The sequence below is a fragment of the Caenorhabditis remanei genome, chromosome X (assembly GCF_010183535.1).
Source record: "Caenorhabditis remanei strain PX506 chromosome X, whole genome shotgun sequence".
In the NCBI taxonomy this organism is placed as follows: Eukaryota; Metazoa; Nematoda; class Chromadorea; order Rhabditida; family Rhabditidae; genus Caenorhabditis; species Caenorhabditis remanei.
Genome location: NC_071333.1, coordinates 13,604,213 through 13,619,094, shown reverse-complemented (window position 1 = coordinate 13,619,094; position 14,882 = coordinate 13,604,213). Strand labels below are relative to the sequence as shown.

Genomic DNA, 14,882 nt, shown 5'->3' with positions numbered 1-14,882 from the left:
CTAGAAAATTTCGACAGTGTGACTCGACAGACAGCGTCCGTGCCATCGCGTACCATTCCTCATCGAAAATTTTCTGTTTACACAAATCGTCCCCACTTGTAGCTCCGCCTCCATCCGCTACGCCTTCTCCGTCGTTTTCAGTTTTTTGTCTTCCAACGAAACGCTATTTTTTCTATTTGTTCTTTAAAATATTCTAGTTTTTCAGGATGATGACGATAAATCTGACGATAATCTTGTGTTACATGATCTTTTTCATTGGATTGGTGTTTGTTGATACCGATTATAAGTGGGTTCAAAAGTCGTGGGAAGTCGCAAGTAAGCCCAAACTGGAGACCAAAATTGTGGATACCATGCCGGCATTTATGGAGTCCAAATCTTCCAAACTGTCGAAACAAGGATTTGTTTTCAATTTCCACAGCATGACTCGCGGAAGTACGTTTCAAATAGCTGAAAATGTTTGAAGTTTAGGTTTTGCTTTCAGCCATCCCAAATAACAATTTTCTTACTTTGAAAACCCCAACGAATTACAAGATTACCAACGACTCCAACGACTCCATTTCCACTCAGATCCTCCCCACTCTTGACTACCAAGCCGTCTATATCTATGTCTTGTAAGAGTCCCCAGCAAATTAGAAATGTTCTCTTTACTTACTTATTTTCAGCGAGGGAAGTGTAACCGTCAGCCTACAGATGTGCGAAGGGAGTGAAATGTATGGAGGTCGTGCACATTCGAAATGGAATCTGGTTGCATTGGATTTTCCAAAACTGATCAAAGCCGGAAGATGCCAGAATTTCTCAATGGAAAAGGATCGCCCGATCATCTCATTCCACGGATCTTCTGAGTTCACCGTCTGGAAAACTACTCAGTTCTGCTTCTTCGAAACTCGACCAACTATCCGCGACTACTTCACTCCCAGAAACGGTAAGTTTAAAACAAATCATTAATTGTTAATCAATTTTTGTTTTCAGTGTGTATTGTTGTTTTTATCGCAGCAGTCATTTCAATTCTCTGCTGGTGGATCGACAGAAACCACAAAATTGAAATGAGCAATCGGCCAATTGAGAAACCCATAGTTGATCCGGAAGACGCCTACTTCTACTGAGTTCTCATCAAACTTCAATCTCCAAGAAATACTGTATATTCTTATACATATGTTTATATTTACTCCAACATGATATATCTTTGTATTTTTATTCCAGGTTCCTAATTATTCCACAAAAAAGTATTTCACTTATCGTTTACTCAGCGATTTCCATTTTTTTTTTAGAGATTTCTCAGTAATCTCATATGAATTCAATTTTTAGTTCTCTGAAAATTGTTCAATACATATAATGTGTAATTATTCAAAACCGTTTTTAAATACAATTAATAAATGTAAATTATCTAAAAGATTGAACTGTTATGTTCAAAAAATACAACATTTTTCTAGGATCCCAGTCAGAGGCTAAAAATGCGATCTACCTACTCTACTGCTGAACTGTTTTTCAGCGGGTCTTTCTTGTATATGTTACAGTACACCCATTACGCGTTGTCAAAAAATTTCTCTCCAAGAAATCTATTTGTTTTCTTCCTCCCCACCGACTGTCATAATTTCAAAAACATTGGTTTTTGACAAAATAGAAACTGAAATGAGTCATTCGTCCATTTTGTCTTTTGAATGGTCTACAATATCTCAATGTAGGAAAAGGAACAAATTTTGGGTTCTTCTGAACCAAAGTATTTTAGTCTTAAGTAGTTGCCAAACTCTCGTCAACCTTCTCATAATATTTAGTTTTTATCATCGACACTTATTTCGCACACCCGGTAAAACTAATGGATCACACGGCGGTTTTGTTAACGATCGAACTTCCCAGGCTAGTGCTACCAACCGAGCTCTGACCTCAGCTCGAAAACATTTGTTGTAAAGTGCACACGTTTTCCATTAATCATGAAAGAAGCGCCCGTGAAGAATTCTTCGCTAGTTAGGATTTGAGGCCATAGGCACGAGTGCCGATGGATGATAATTGAAAAAAACGCACACACAAAACAACTGATGAGACGAAAAGTCAAAGTGGCGAAATACCTGATCTGATTTGTTATTGACCTGGAAAGCTTTTTTGCAGAGGTTTTGGTAGGAGAATGAGCTGCTCCCCCGCACACAGGTCACCTGTTCAACGGGCTTGAGAAGTGCCGGTGTATGATGCTAGATGTAAAAAAAAGAAGCGGACCGCTCGAGATTTCGAAATTCTTGTCCACGTGAAAACATTGGCACCTGGTAAAAAGTTTTGGGTGCGATGAGTCATATTTTCATGTTTTTTACTAAGTAAACGGTGGGACAAAATACGGGGGTACGATTCAGAAATGCAGCTGCACACGTGAAAAAAGGACATACGTTGAGAATTTTCGAGAAATGTGAGTCAGAGGGATAAAGTGTCTGCACCATAATTAGCCGTCATTTATCACAAAAATTGGAATAAATATACATGTTTTCTATTCTTCTTGCCTTATAACTTATCACAAACTGAAGTTAAGAACTGAAGTTTTGAATTTCATGCCATAAGTTTGCGAATACTTTTTGAAACAATGATATCTTGTTCCCACTAAAACAAGAATTTTCGAAACAATTGTTTCTCAATGCTGTTTTCAATGTGCTACAACTTTTCTTTTGCTGTGTTTCCAACAATTTTAATTTGGACCAAAGATTCCAATTAACAACGCTATGTGTTCGAATCAACTTGTGACAATTCAGATCCTCCATCTTCCGGGATTCCTTCCAATGACGTGGATATCAGGTCGAAAACCATGCACCTTTGCCGCCAGGAGACAGCTGTGTTCTTGTTCGTCGAAGCGCCGCCCACCCATCCAACACATTCTTCGCCGTAGCTCCCGCAGGAGAGAAACACAGGAGAAGCGAGAAGAAAGGGATATCTAGCCTTCTTTCTGAAACATTATCCCTCTTTTTATTACTGATAATTACTCTTTAGTTCTTTTTTTCTTCATATTCCTTCTATTTCTAACAATGGGAATTCGATTTGCGTGGGCTGACAACGATGCCAAGTGAGTTGCTGGGACAGTGATCGGTTTTATAATTTTGAATGTTTTATGATTTCAGAAATGGATTGGAATGGGCACCACCAGTCAGAGTTGTAGCAGTCGTCACATTGTTTGCATCCACGTTGGATGTTCTTGCTGATCTTCTTGTATGTAACAGGTAAACTATCTTAGAAAATAAACCAAGAAGCAATACGTTTATGTTACAGAATTGCTGAGTACTTGGATAACTTCCAAAGTCTGGTAGCGATCTATGCTGCCTACGGCTACTTCTTCTTTACCGGAATCAGTCTGTTTGTCTACATATTCGAGATGGTCGATGTCTGCAAGACCCTAAAATATGACGAAGAGAATGTGTTCTACGCCCGTTTGGCCAAGTCGATGGTTCTAGTTCTTGAAGAAGTTAGTTTTCTGCTTCTTTTTTCTTTCTTTCGAGATATTCTGGGGGCTTCCAAGTATCGAATTTCTGTCCACGCTAACAACTTTGACGCTTCTCTCGTATCCGTATCAATGTCGAAAAATCACACCGCAGAGGAGTGCTTAGAGAACATCTGAAGAACATTTTTGTTAACTGGATGTGATTTCGACCTTGGATTGTTGACATCCGATTTTCAAGCTACCAGAATTCTGATTCGTTTCATGTGATATCGTTTTTCCTAAGAGATAGAGTAAAAACCAAACTTATAATCTATAGACTGATCATTTGGTCAGAAAACACCCGGTGCTGGCTATCTTTACAATGTTGGCAAAATATTGTGGGCATAAAAACAACACGGATCCAGAGAAACGGAGAAAGAGTGGGTCGAGCGATCACATCAGGTGCGATGAAAGATAATTAAGAAGTTGGAGAAGTCATGAAGAAATAACGGTTCAACGATCAGATATATAACATTTTTCCACACTTTGAGCAAAGGATTTTATAGTTTCGAAAAACGTGTAAGAACTGGAAGAATGTCAGAAATTTTTGTTGGAAGTTTGAGAAGAAACCTGAAAATCATGTAGTACTTTTTACCCAAAAAAACTTCTCACGTAGAATTATTTTACTTGTGTTCAGAGAGTATTAACTTCAGGCAGTAAAGTTTTGACACATGCAACCTGAGTTCCTTCTGCTTTGAGTACTGATTAGTGACTGTCAGATATCCACGCGAGCCTTTCTCAATAATTCAAGAAACTCGCACAAATCAAAAACCAATCACGAAGAAACAACGTTTGTGTATTGTCGGACATTGTGCATGTCGAGAATGATGAATGGTGGTGCTGTGGTGACAGCTAAAGAAATTCTTCTCATCCTCAAACTTACTGAACGTCAAGAAAACGTTTCACCAGAAAAAAGAACAAATGAAGCGCCTGTTACGTTTGATATCGGTTCACAAAGGTCGAAAACCAGTGGTTTAACAATTGAGAAAGAGCAAGTGACTGATGAATTTCTTATCATTACAACAAATGGGATGGAAGAATATCAAGTTGGTAGAGAGAATGATAACAAGCGTCAATTGGTTGAAAACAGAGAAAAAATAGAATGAATATCGGACAAAATACGATTCCGGCTCATTAAATGGAAAAAGTTTAATATTTTTCAGGTTCCTCTTCCATCATTGATGAACCTTCTCTTCACTAACGAGCCTCGTCTTTCTCTCGCATCGCCAGTTTACTTTTCTTCGTGGATCAAACTTGTTGCACTTACGTGGGGACTTGTGAAGTTCACGAAACTTCGCTTCTTCTGGCCATGCCTCCCACTCAACCCAAAACATGATGCCCGGTAAGAATCCTGTCTTCTTTTCAACCCAAACATTTTTTTTAATATTTCAGAGAAAATGTACGCCGCTGTTTTACATTCACCATGTACAGAATCTGTATGATTATTGTAAACATCTGCCACATTCTGGCAATCGTCATTGTCATTATGAACATCATCGCCAGTTCATCCGGTGGACGGAAAATCGATGTGAAGGAACAAAGATTATAGATGCTTAGTCCCGATTGTAGCGTTTTGATATATTTTTTGTAAGCCGGTTCCGTTTTTTGATTACAGGTTAATTAGTTCAATTGTACTTATGTATGGTGACATTTATCAATTTTTCAATAAACAATTTTTTGAAAAATACTTTTTTTTTTCATTTTCTTCTCAACAAAACCAAGACAAATAGTATATAAAAGCAATAATCCTGCTGACATTTCTCAATTCAGTGTATTTAATCCTTTTCTCATAGAAATTTGACATTAGCTCTCGTATTTTTGTCCAGAACAAATCCCATTTTGTTCAATTCTCCCATTTGCTGTCGTCATTTTTACACGTCGCATTCGCCTCAACGGCCGCGGCCTCGTCATTGTGTGTGCAAGCGCGCTCTAGTGTACGACACGTCGACCAATCAACTACGTACACACGACCGCCGACGTCGCATTCCCGCCCTCAGCACACCTCGTATTCAACTCAGTTTGGATTTGCTCCCCATTCTGTGCGGTCTCACGTTTGGAACGGTGAGATTATTGGATCACTATGGCTCTCATCAAGCTATTCCTCGCCACTTTGGGTATGTTTTCAATTATTTTGGAGGGTTTTATCGTGAGCAAGAACTGCGAAAAATGAGTCATCTCCTAATTTAAAAATTATTTCAGCGATCACTTCGGTATGTGGAATGTACTCGAAGAAGGACGACGTCGTCGAGCTGACTGAGGCTAACTTCCAATCAAAAGTATTGAACTCTGATGACATCTGGATTGTGGAATTCTATGCTCCATGGTGCGGACACTGCAAGAACCTCGTCCCAGAATACAAGAAGGCCGCCTCTGCGTTGAAGGGAATTGCTAAGGTTGGAGCCGTCGACATGACTCAACATCAATCCGTCGGACAACCCTACAACGTTCAAGGATTCCCAACCCTCAAGATTTTCGGAGCCGACAAGAAGAAGCCAACCGATTTCAATGGTAGGTTTTTTTCTTTTTCAGAGTGTGCTAGTCTTCCGGATTGATTGTGCAGATCAGACAGGGAGACAAGTACAAGAGCCACGTAGCGGTACCGTTCGGCACGGCAAATATTAACTGATTTGTCTCAATATTTCCTTTCCTTTCTCGAACTATTTTCTGTGTGCACTGTCGGTCAGTCCGTAGAGGGAGTAGCAACTGGTTGTGTGTTTAGTAACTATTTGCTCAGATATAATGTTTGAGCGATTCGGAGTAGAGATGTGGTCGACCTTGACGAGAGAGAGAAACGGTCAACTTAATTGTGCGTACCAGTCGTTTGGGTGGAAGATAGAGAGACCGTGAGTGCGGTCGCGCGATCTGGGTCATCTAACGTAGTCTGTTGTGTTTATGAGTGTGCGGAGGGGGAAGAAGACATTCCAACCTATTGATTTTCTTACAGGACAAAGAACTGCCCAAGCGATTGCCGACTCTCTCCTCGCCGAGGTTAAGAAGACTGTCTCTGCTCGTCTCGGAGGAAAGTCATCTGGAGGAAGCAGTGGATCCGGATCAGGATCTGGAAAGCGCGGAGGAGGTGGATCCGGAAACGACGTCGTTGAGCTCACTGATGCCAACTTCGAGGAGCTCGTTCTCAACAGCAAAGACATCTGGCTCGTTGAATTCTTTGCTCCATGGTGCGGACACTGCAAGAGTCTTGAGCCACAATGGAAGGCTGCTGCATCCGAGCTCAAGGGCAAAGTTCGTCTTGGAGCCCTCGACGCCACGGTTCACACTGTTGTCGCCAATAAGTTCGCCATCCGTGGATTCCCAACCATCAAGTACTTCGCTCCAGGATCTGATGTCTCAGACGCTCAAGATTATGATGGAGGACGTCAATCTTCTGATATCGTCGCCTGGGCTTCTGCTCGTGCTCAAGAGAACATGCCAGCTCCAGAGATTCTTGAAGGAATCAACCAACAAGTTGTAGAGGACGCTTGCAAAGAGAAGCAACTCTGTATCTTCGCTTTCTTGCCACACATCCTCGACTGCCAAGCCAAATGCAGAAACGACTACTTGGCCCTTCTCAAAGAACAATCCGAGAAATTCAAGAAGAACCTTTGGGGGTAAGTTAATTACATCACAATTTTCTGACAAATCATTAAATTCTTGTTTTTCAGATGGATCTGGGTTGAGGGAGCATCTCAGCCAGCTCTCGAGGAATCTTTCGAAGTCGGAGGTTTCGGATACCCAGCCATGACTGCTTTGAACTTCCGCAAGAACAAGTACGCCGTTCTCAAGGGATCCTTTGGAAAAGACGGAATCCACGAGTTCCTCCGTGATCTCTCCTACGGAAAGGGACGTACTTCCTCACTCAGAGGAGATGGATTCCCAAAGATTCAGAAGACCGAGAAATGGGACGGAAAGGACGGAGCCCTCCCAGCCGAAGATGACATTGACTTGTCTGACGTCGACCTTGATAAGACTGAGCTTTAAATTTCTTTAACCACATCGACACCAAAAACAACTCTTTTCTCACCATGCAATTTTGTTTTAATTGTAACGGGTGTTCTCACCAGATAACTCGTTGAACTTGCGCTACATCGTAATTATATGTTTCGTGCCTTCAGCAACGTTTCTCGTATTTATTTATTATTGTTCTCTGTTTTGATAGATAAAGTATTTGAAGGAAAACATTTTATTGTGGTCGAACTTTATTCACGTGTATTCGCTCAGAAAAAAATGATGAGGAAAGTTGACAACGCATCAGCTGGAGAATATTAAGAGTACATGGGAGAAAAAAAGTGGGTTGCTTTTCTAGATGACATTCCTTTGATAAGAATGTGTTGTTTGGGTTGGGCACTTTATGTCTTTTAGAGTTAGGGTTATGTGTTCTATTACTTTTGGAGAGTTTTTTTTTGTAACTTGAACATTCTCACCACGTGATTCTGTTAACAATGGACTGAACCGGTCACATTTTGAGAATTACAGTAAAAAAAGGAAAATAAGACAAGATTATAAAAAATGAAAGAGTTCTTAACTTTTTTCTTTAAGCTTCAGTTTTTGAACCACTCGTCTGGCAAAGTATTTTTTTTGAACGGGTTGAAACAACTAACGTCGTACTTTTAGAGACTTTGTAAGTAAATTTGGTTTCTAGTTTTTCTGAAACTTTCCAAATAATAGTTACTTGATTGAGCAAAACTAACAATGACGTTATAAAAATATGTCATGTGGCAAAATTACTGTTATGAAACCGTAAGTTATGTGATTAGAATGAGCAAATTGATATAATTTCAGTGATAGTTTCAATGTGTCATCATTTCCTTTTCGATTCAATAATTTTGATGTCGCCAGTAGTTCATAGAAGTATATTTTCTTGATTGGAATGTTGCAGATATTTGGATGTTTTGTTGACCAACCAGCATCATCATATTTGTTTTTTGTTTGTGACACTTTCCGGAATGCAAAATGCAATAAAAGTTGGATACGCGTCCGAGATGTATAGGCAAACGGAAGTTCTTTTCTGAATTCTTCCTCAACTCAGTTTTCAATCTACATTCACATTTAACGCAACATTTTTGTTTACTTTCCAGCATTCCTCTAAGATTCGGGTCATTTGAAAGCGTACTAAAACCCCTTACATTACCTTAAACGATCCATTTTTTAACGACACATGAATTTTTGTCATACTTCGTTTTCACACTTCTCCTTATCTAATGCAAAGTACGTACTGATAGTTGGCTGTGCTCAAAACAGTGTCAATTGTCCGAACAATTCTCCGAAACTCGTAAAATCTGGAATTTATTGGGAAAAGCCGACAATAGATACTTTTGATGCAAATAAAGCGAATTTAAATGTGTATGAAAGTACTTTAATATCATAAAATATAATTCGTTGAAATAATATTAAATGAACTTATCAAACACGCCGAAGTATTTTCCTATTTCGATAACGTTTCCAGCTGGTGTCCTGTTGTGTGAAATATTGCTTTAGAAAAAAGTAATCAAGTGCATTTCCGTGGCTGATAACTGATTTGTTTATTTGTATACATTGTTTGATTATCTACATACTGTATTTTGTTTCTTGTTCTGATCTATTTCTTCCTTGACTGAGATTTTTATACCAGTTCAAATAACTTTTTTTAATTGTGAAATTCCCTCATTTCTTTGTTTTGAATGTTTCGAAACTCATTATAACTTTTTTGACCGGAATTTCATAACCTGGAAAAGAGTACTATTTTGCAATCAATGATTTCATATTTGACACTCTTAATGAGCTTAATTGTTTTATATTTTGTCTCAACTCCCACTCAAACTATTTAAAGTCCATATTCGTAAGATCTTCTATCATAAATATTTCAACAAATTTATATTCTGACTCATTGCGTCTTCACGTGGGAATAGCTTCACCGAAAAGCGTCATAAATGTCTCTTTTCTCACGGAACCATAACTCAAAATTCTCTTCTTCTCGCATCCCGTATTTATCCCTAACATCTATCCAAAACATTTTCCAACCTTCGAACTCTTCCAAATTTGACTCATTTTTTCCCACACAACGGAAGCCATTCCTTATCAGTACATGTGTTGACTATCACTATCATCATCTGGAAAGCGGTTGACCGCCTACAACATAACTCACTGATTCATTAGTTCTAAAGAAGAAAAAATCTAAACACCTCCTCACTCATGTTTCTGGCAAATATCTTACCAACCGGCGCCAGTGAATGTCGCAAAACAAAAAGTATTGAAAACGTGTCAAACGCTGGCACTCAACACAATTTCAATCAGTTTTTTCTCATCTCATGAATTCTAAAATTTCAAAACTTCATTACCCTTTTGGACAAGTTTGCGTTCTACAGCATTCTTTTCATTTCTATTTTTGCTGAAGTTTAGATGAAGGAAAAAGAAAGAGTGTTTGATTTGAAACAGATGCACAACAGACACTTCTTTAGGCTCCACCCAACACGTGTGTTTCGTGCAGAACAAGTCATGAATACTTTTGGTTCCTTTCTACTTTTACTTATTTTTCTTTATGTTAAATCATCAATATTTATTACCTGTTGTCGCAAACCATTAATATATCGCTTTCAGATACACAAGAGAAATATGTTCAATTTTCTTACACTTATCTTGTTAACAATCATATCAACCGGTCTTTGTCATAAATCCCGACCGCGACGGCATTATAATGATGAATATAGGATTAACACACCTGCATGCGACGTAGTATGTGAAGGACAATGGAAAAGTGAATTTCATGTAAGTACTTGCTCAATAATATTCACTCTCGCAACATCTGATTTCAGGCAAACTTCCATAAAATTTATGACACGGAGTATTTTGAGATTCCACTCGACACTACGATTGTGAAGAATCGGAGTAATTTGAAAATGTTCTGCTCCTCAACAATTCAAAAGTATTCTTGTCTTCGCAAAGAATGTAGAATCCATCGAACTCCTTGGTCAGCGGAAAAGCATATTTGTATCGGACACTTTGACAACTTTGACAGAAACATTAATTGTCTGAGCTTGACAGACAGATATGTGCAGAAAGAATGTTCGAATGTCTGCAACAGTATTAAGATTGAAGTGTCACAAGCGGAAATCGACAGGATGGCTGAGATGGAGTTCAGCAGGCAGGAGAAAAGCGAATTTGTCGAACAGAACAAACACTGCAATTTCATTGCTTGCCATCAGCTGTGCCATGTAAGATTTTTTAACATTTCCTTTAAAAATTATTAATGACCGACTTGATTTCTCAGGAATACATAATCAGCAAAATCTGCATTGACAGTGCAGTCGCAGCACGATCTGTGGTCAAATCTTATTATGATTCATATCTAGAGAGAGAATACACTGCACTAAACAAAGACGATCAAGACGAGCTCTACTCAAGTTTTTGTCGACGGGTAACACCGGGTCAAGATGAGGTAATTTTTAAAATCATAAAGTTTTTAATTGCATAATTTAATTTCCAGAACACATACACAGCAAACATGACGCGGTTCAACAATCTGACTCTTGACCGAATGAAGAACGACATTCGTTCAGTTTTTTCAATTCTCGATTAAACGAAAGCTATAAACATTGTGAGTGCTGTGGGACACATGTTTCTGATCTTCCTCTTTTACATTCCACTTGCTTTGCCTAACTTTTATCTGTATCCATCGGTTTTTTTTCTGAGTTGTATGATGTGTTCCATATGCTCTTTTTTTGGCATTATTAGTTTTTTTTTGGCCAACCACTCAAGATACTCGATTCTCGGACTTTATACATCCGTGAATGTTTAATGTTTTTGTTCAATCATTACAGTTTACTTCAACCATCAATTAATTATCATCATACTTTATTGTCAGGTGCAACTTTTCGTTTCTTGTGAAATAGCTTTCCCCGTGGAAAACACGCGCTTCTTGTCCCCCATCGTTTTTCTTGTTTCTCCGAATGCCCTTTAATTGTACCTTGCCCCGGTGAAAGAGCCATACTGTCACATCACATTTTATTGCTCTCCAGCAGCAATCAAATTCTTTTTGTGCTGCTCCTTTTCTGCTTCTCCCCTTTTTTATTGTTTTCGTCTCTTATTTAATCAGGGTTTCAATTTGTTACTTACGTCAACATACAAATGTGCAAAAAAAGAGGATATCGTGATTTATTGTCATTTTACCACACCCTTTAATAATTATTTTCAAGTATGGGTATTATCAATTGCTTTGTGAAAATCATAATAATAATAAAAGTAATAATATTAGTTGTTGAGTTTACTTGAAAATGTAATAATCCAGTTTAATAAAAAATGCAATCCGAACAGTTCAAGAAAATTCACAAAACAAAAAATACAACATTTACAGAAAACAAACAAGTTTATAATTGAATATTATCCTTTATCTGCATCATCATAGTACATTGCATAATAGTCGTTATCCTTCCTGTAATTTCTTAAAGTTGTTGTCGTGGTAGGTTTGGTGGTGGTTGTAATCCTTGTCCGCCAAGTGGTTGTCATAACAGGTCTAGTTGTCTGCACAGGTCGGAAGAACGATGTTGTAGAAGTGGAATACGTGGTGGGTGAAGATGTGGTAGCGAACGAAATCTGAAATAAGTAAGAGGTAAAGTAGTAGTCTACAAACTATACAGTCTAGCGGAATGGCAACATCACTATCAATTATTTGATAAGGCCCTCATAAAGTTTACGAGTTCCACTACACTCAATAAACACGTGGTTTCTATACGTACTCTTGTCACGGATGCAGGCTGTACTCCGTCCTTTGTGTCTGTTGGGCCTCCGGCATGTATTCTCTGTAATTAAAACGTTATCACTAAGAAGAACCAAAATTTCGGAGAAATAGAAAAAAACTTTGATCAGCTAGTCTTGTTAAAAAAAGTTTGACAATAAGCCAAAAGCAAACCTTGAGAAGCCTTGGTGGTTTTGGAGGGAGCTCTGCAACCATTACACTCTCAGTTTCCTCATTTTCATTCTCTTCACCAGCACCGTCTATCGAGAAAGACACTGGCGGTAGTTTTTCTGAAATAGAAAAAGAAAACTGTAACCATGAACATATATCAGATAAATTACCATTGAAATCAGTCGAACCTGCTGCTGACTTGGTTATCTTGGTCGATGGTGGTAGTGTTTGATCTACAATGATTTCCTCATCAGAATCATCTCCTACTGTTGCGATCTAAAAGAGAAACATCACTACATTTTTAATATAGAAAATGACTCACTTCACTGTAGTAATCTTCAGATCCACCTTTTTTATCTACACTGAAGTCAATTTTTGGATCGACAGTTTTAGTGATATTCTCCCCTTCTCCATCTTCACTAAAATCGATTCCGAAGTCTCCATCCTCCGGCATTATTTTTGAGTTTTTGTTCTTATCTGCATGATAACTTATCTTTTGTCATGGAAATATTTCTTAAAAACTCACTGAGCTTGCTTTCTTTCTCGGCTGTTCCCAATGCGCTTCCGAACAGTTCCTCCATTCCACTACCAGCAGTGAATTGAGCAATTAGTTCAGGATTTGAGAGCAGTTTTCCAATAGTTTCCCACCCATTCGGATCATTCACCAGTGTCAAGGCAGTCTGTAAATTTGTTTTCACTGACGATACTATGAAAAAGCAGTTACTTGGAAGTTACTGAACATCTCTGATTTTCTGAACTTGTCGATGACTTTGTAGATATCACCACAACTCAATCGATTGCAAATACCCAACACCTCTGGAAGCTCCGTTCCATGATCTCCCAGCTCTCCTTTTGAAGCAGAACCCGATACAAGGGTGTCAACGATTTTTTTGAAATCAACGTTTCCTGCAAAATTTCACTTATTACTCATAGCATTTTCGATCAAGATAATATTTGAGTCAAAGTGTAAAGCTTTTCTTATTACACCTTAATTGTCACGGTCAGCGGGGTGACGGCACACCAACTTAGTCATGCTTGTGTGAATTGGAAAACAGGTTTGATCTGATTTATTCTCACCAATTTTACTACTATCTGCTGCAACTGTGTCATGTTGTGGTGCCGTTTGAACTTTGCGTTGTTGGTCCATCATTCGGAAGATTCCGGTTAAAATTCCACGCTCACCGAATAAAATTTGCGATGCTTCATCTTTTACAGCTGCAAAATAAAGAAAACGTTGAGATTCAAAGAGATAAAATTAAAGCATTTGAATAAATTTCTCACCTTGGGTTTCTGGTGGAGCATCATTCGATACAATTGGTTTTGTTTGTGCACTGGTAGTTAATACTACCGTAGATATTGCCAACACTGTTGTTATTCTCATTTTGATGCATCCAGATGGTGCGGAAAGTTTGAAAATAGTTGTTCTGGTTGTCTTTTTGATTTAGTTTTTGAATCTGGAACATCAAAAAAACATGGAGAAAGTTGTTATCTTATCAAATCAATCAAAATCCAAGGATCATTGCGCAACGATTGCGGAAAAAAGAATCAAAAATCGACTTGGATGACAGACAAACAAAAACGAGGCGACTAAACATAACGGCGGCTTTCGTGTGATTGGCATAATTGAAAGTGAGAAAGGCCGAGAGATGGCAAAAAACGACAGAGAAACAGAGGCTGTTTAAGAAAGGAAACCATCACATCAAGGTGACTCACAGTAGAAGAAAAAAAGTAGAAGCAATAGTTCTGATGTGGTTTACACATTCTTTGTCTCGAGGACGTTACCATTAAACTTTTCAAACATGTTAAGGATGACTAATCATTTTTTCAAGGTAATAATATGAAAAAATGTTAAGTAAGTGAACAAAGAAGCATTCGAATCACAAATAGTCCAAAAAAACTTCCATATTTATTTCAGGGAACAAAAAACTAAAATAATAAATCTTCTTCCATTCAAATAATGCTATCCAATTTAAATAAAAACAGTGAAAGGTGGAACTTGAACGTCCTCTAATTGTAGAGAAGCGATGAAAAGGAGATTTGAAATTCATCCTCTTCCCTCACAACACGGTCTCCTTCTTTTGCTTCTTTTTTCCATCTCTTCTTCATCCTCTCCAGCCAAAACTTGTTCTTTTCTTCGGTTTACTTGGCTTCAGTTGACGGTTCGTTCGCAGCATCCACTTGGCGCTCATTCTCTGTGGATTATGTATGCAGAGAGACAGAAACTGTAACCTTCACTTTTTCTATTGTCATGTCTATTTGCCACCGTCTTCACGCGGATTGATAGATTTTTGAAAATGTGTGGTGACTGTTGTGATTTTTTTTTCATTGAGTTGTTTTAATCCTTTTTGTTGTGTTTTGAAATCAAAAGCAGACAATGTTTATTGAATAAAGCAGGAAAATATGGACAGAAACTTTTTCGGAAGGCGGAAGCAGTATGTAATAGAAAAATCATAAAATGTGGTTTAAATTAATCAAAGCGAGAAAGTGATACTAAACATTTTTTACAGAAAACCATTTCAAAAATGAAAATTGATTCAATTTGATTCCAAATCGTAAATC

General features: G+C 38.2%; 6 protein-coding genes across 6 annotated transcripts; 4 read left to right on the top strand and 2 right to left on the bottom strand.

Moving 5' to 3' along the window:
* Positions 1 to 206: 206 nt before the first annotated feature.
* On the top strand, positions 207 to 1,103 carry GCK72_024700 (uncharacterized protein; the record flags this gene model as incomplete). The annotated part of the gene is made up of 4 exons (XM_003117677.2): positions 207 to 432; positions 482 to 611; positions 663 to 922; positions 970 to 1,103. The coding sequence occupies 4 exons, from the start codon at positions 207 to 209 to the stop codon at positions 1,101 to 1,103; spliced, it is 750 nt and encodes a 249-aa protein (XP_003117725.2).
* Positions 1,104 to 2,999: 1,896 nt separating this feature from the next.
* Positions 3,000 to 4,997, top strand: GCK72_024699 (uncharacterized protein; the record flags this gene model as incomplete). Its single annotated transcript, XM_003117678.2, has 5 exons — positions 3,000 to 3,037; positions 3,093 to 3,191; positions 3,241 to 3,433; positions 4,612 to 4,790; positions 4,841 to 4,997. The coding sequence occupies 5 exons, from the start codon at positions 3,000 to 3,002 to the stop codon at positions 4,995 to 4,997; spliced, it is 666 nt and encodes a 221-aa protein (XP_003117726.1).
* Positions 4,998 to 5,528: 531 nt separating this feature from the next.
* Positions 5,529 to 7,423, top strand: GCK72_024698 (uncharacterized protein; the record flags this gene model as incomplete). The annotated part of the gene is made up of 4 exons (XM_003117786.2): positions 5,529 to 5,562; positions 5,648 to 5,956; positions 6,393 to 7,053; positions 7,108 to 7,423. The coding sequence occupies 4 exons, from the start codon at positions 5,529 to 5,531 to the stop codon at positions 7,421 to 7,423; spliced, it is 1,320 nt and encodes a 439-aa protein (XP_003117834.1).
* GCK72_024697 (uncharacterized protein) lies at positions 6,500 to 7,469 on the bottom strand (the record flags this gene model as incomplete). The annotated part of the gene is made up of 3 exons (XM_053736001.1): positions 6,500 to 6,776; positions 6,822 to 7,275; positions 7,403 to 7,469. The coding sequence occupies 3 exons, from the start codon at positions 7,467 to 7,469 to the stop codon at positions 6,500 to 6,502; spliced, it is 798 nt and encodes a 265-aa protein (XP_053579567.1).
* A 2,564-nt stretch (positions 7,470 to 10,033) lies between these two features.
* On the top strand, positions 10,034 to 10,997 carry GCK72_024696 (uncharacterized protein; the record flags this gene model as incomplete). The annotated part of the gene is made up of 4 exons (XM_003118341.2): positions 10,034 to 10,186; positions 10,234 to 10,632; positions 10,689 to 10,856; positions 10,905 to 10,997. 4 exons carry the CDS (start codon positions 10,034 to 10,036, stop codon positions 10,995 to 10,997), a joined length of 813 nt encoding a protein of 270 aa, XP_003118389.2.
* An 800-nt stretch (positions 10,998 to 11,797) lies between these two features.
* GCK72_024695 (uncharacterized protein) lies at positions 11,798 to 13,704 on the bottom strand (the record flags this gene model as incomplete). Its single annotated transcript, XM_003117983.2, has 9 exons — positions 11,798 to 12,010; positions 12,154 to 12,216; positions 12,327 to 12,442; positions 12,494 to 12,599; positions 12,646 to 12,800; positions 12,850 to 13,003; positions 13,048 to 13,229; positions 13,401 to 13,538; positions 13,605 to 13,704. The coding sequence occupies 9 exons, from the start codon at positions 13,702 to 13,704 to the stop codon at positions 11,798 to 11,800; spliced, it is 1,227 nt and encodes a 408-aa protein (XP_003118031.1).
* Between the last annotated feature and the right edge of the window lie 1,178 nt (positions 13,705 to 14,882).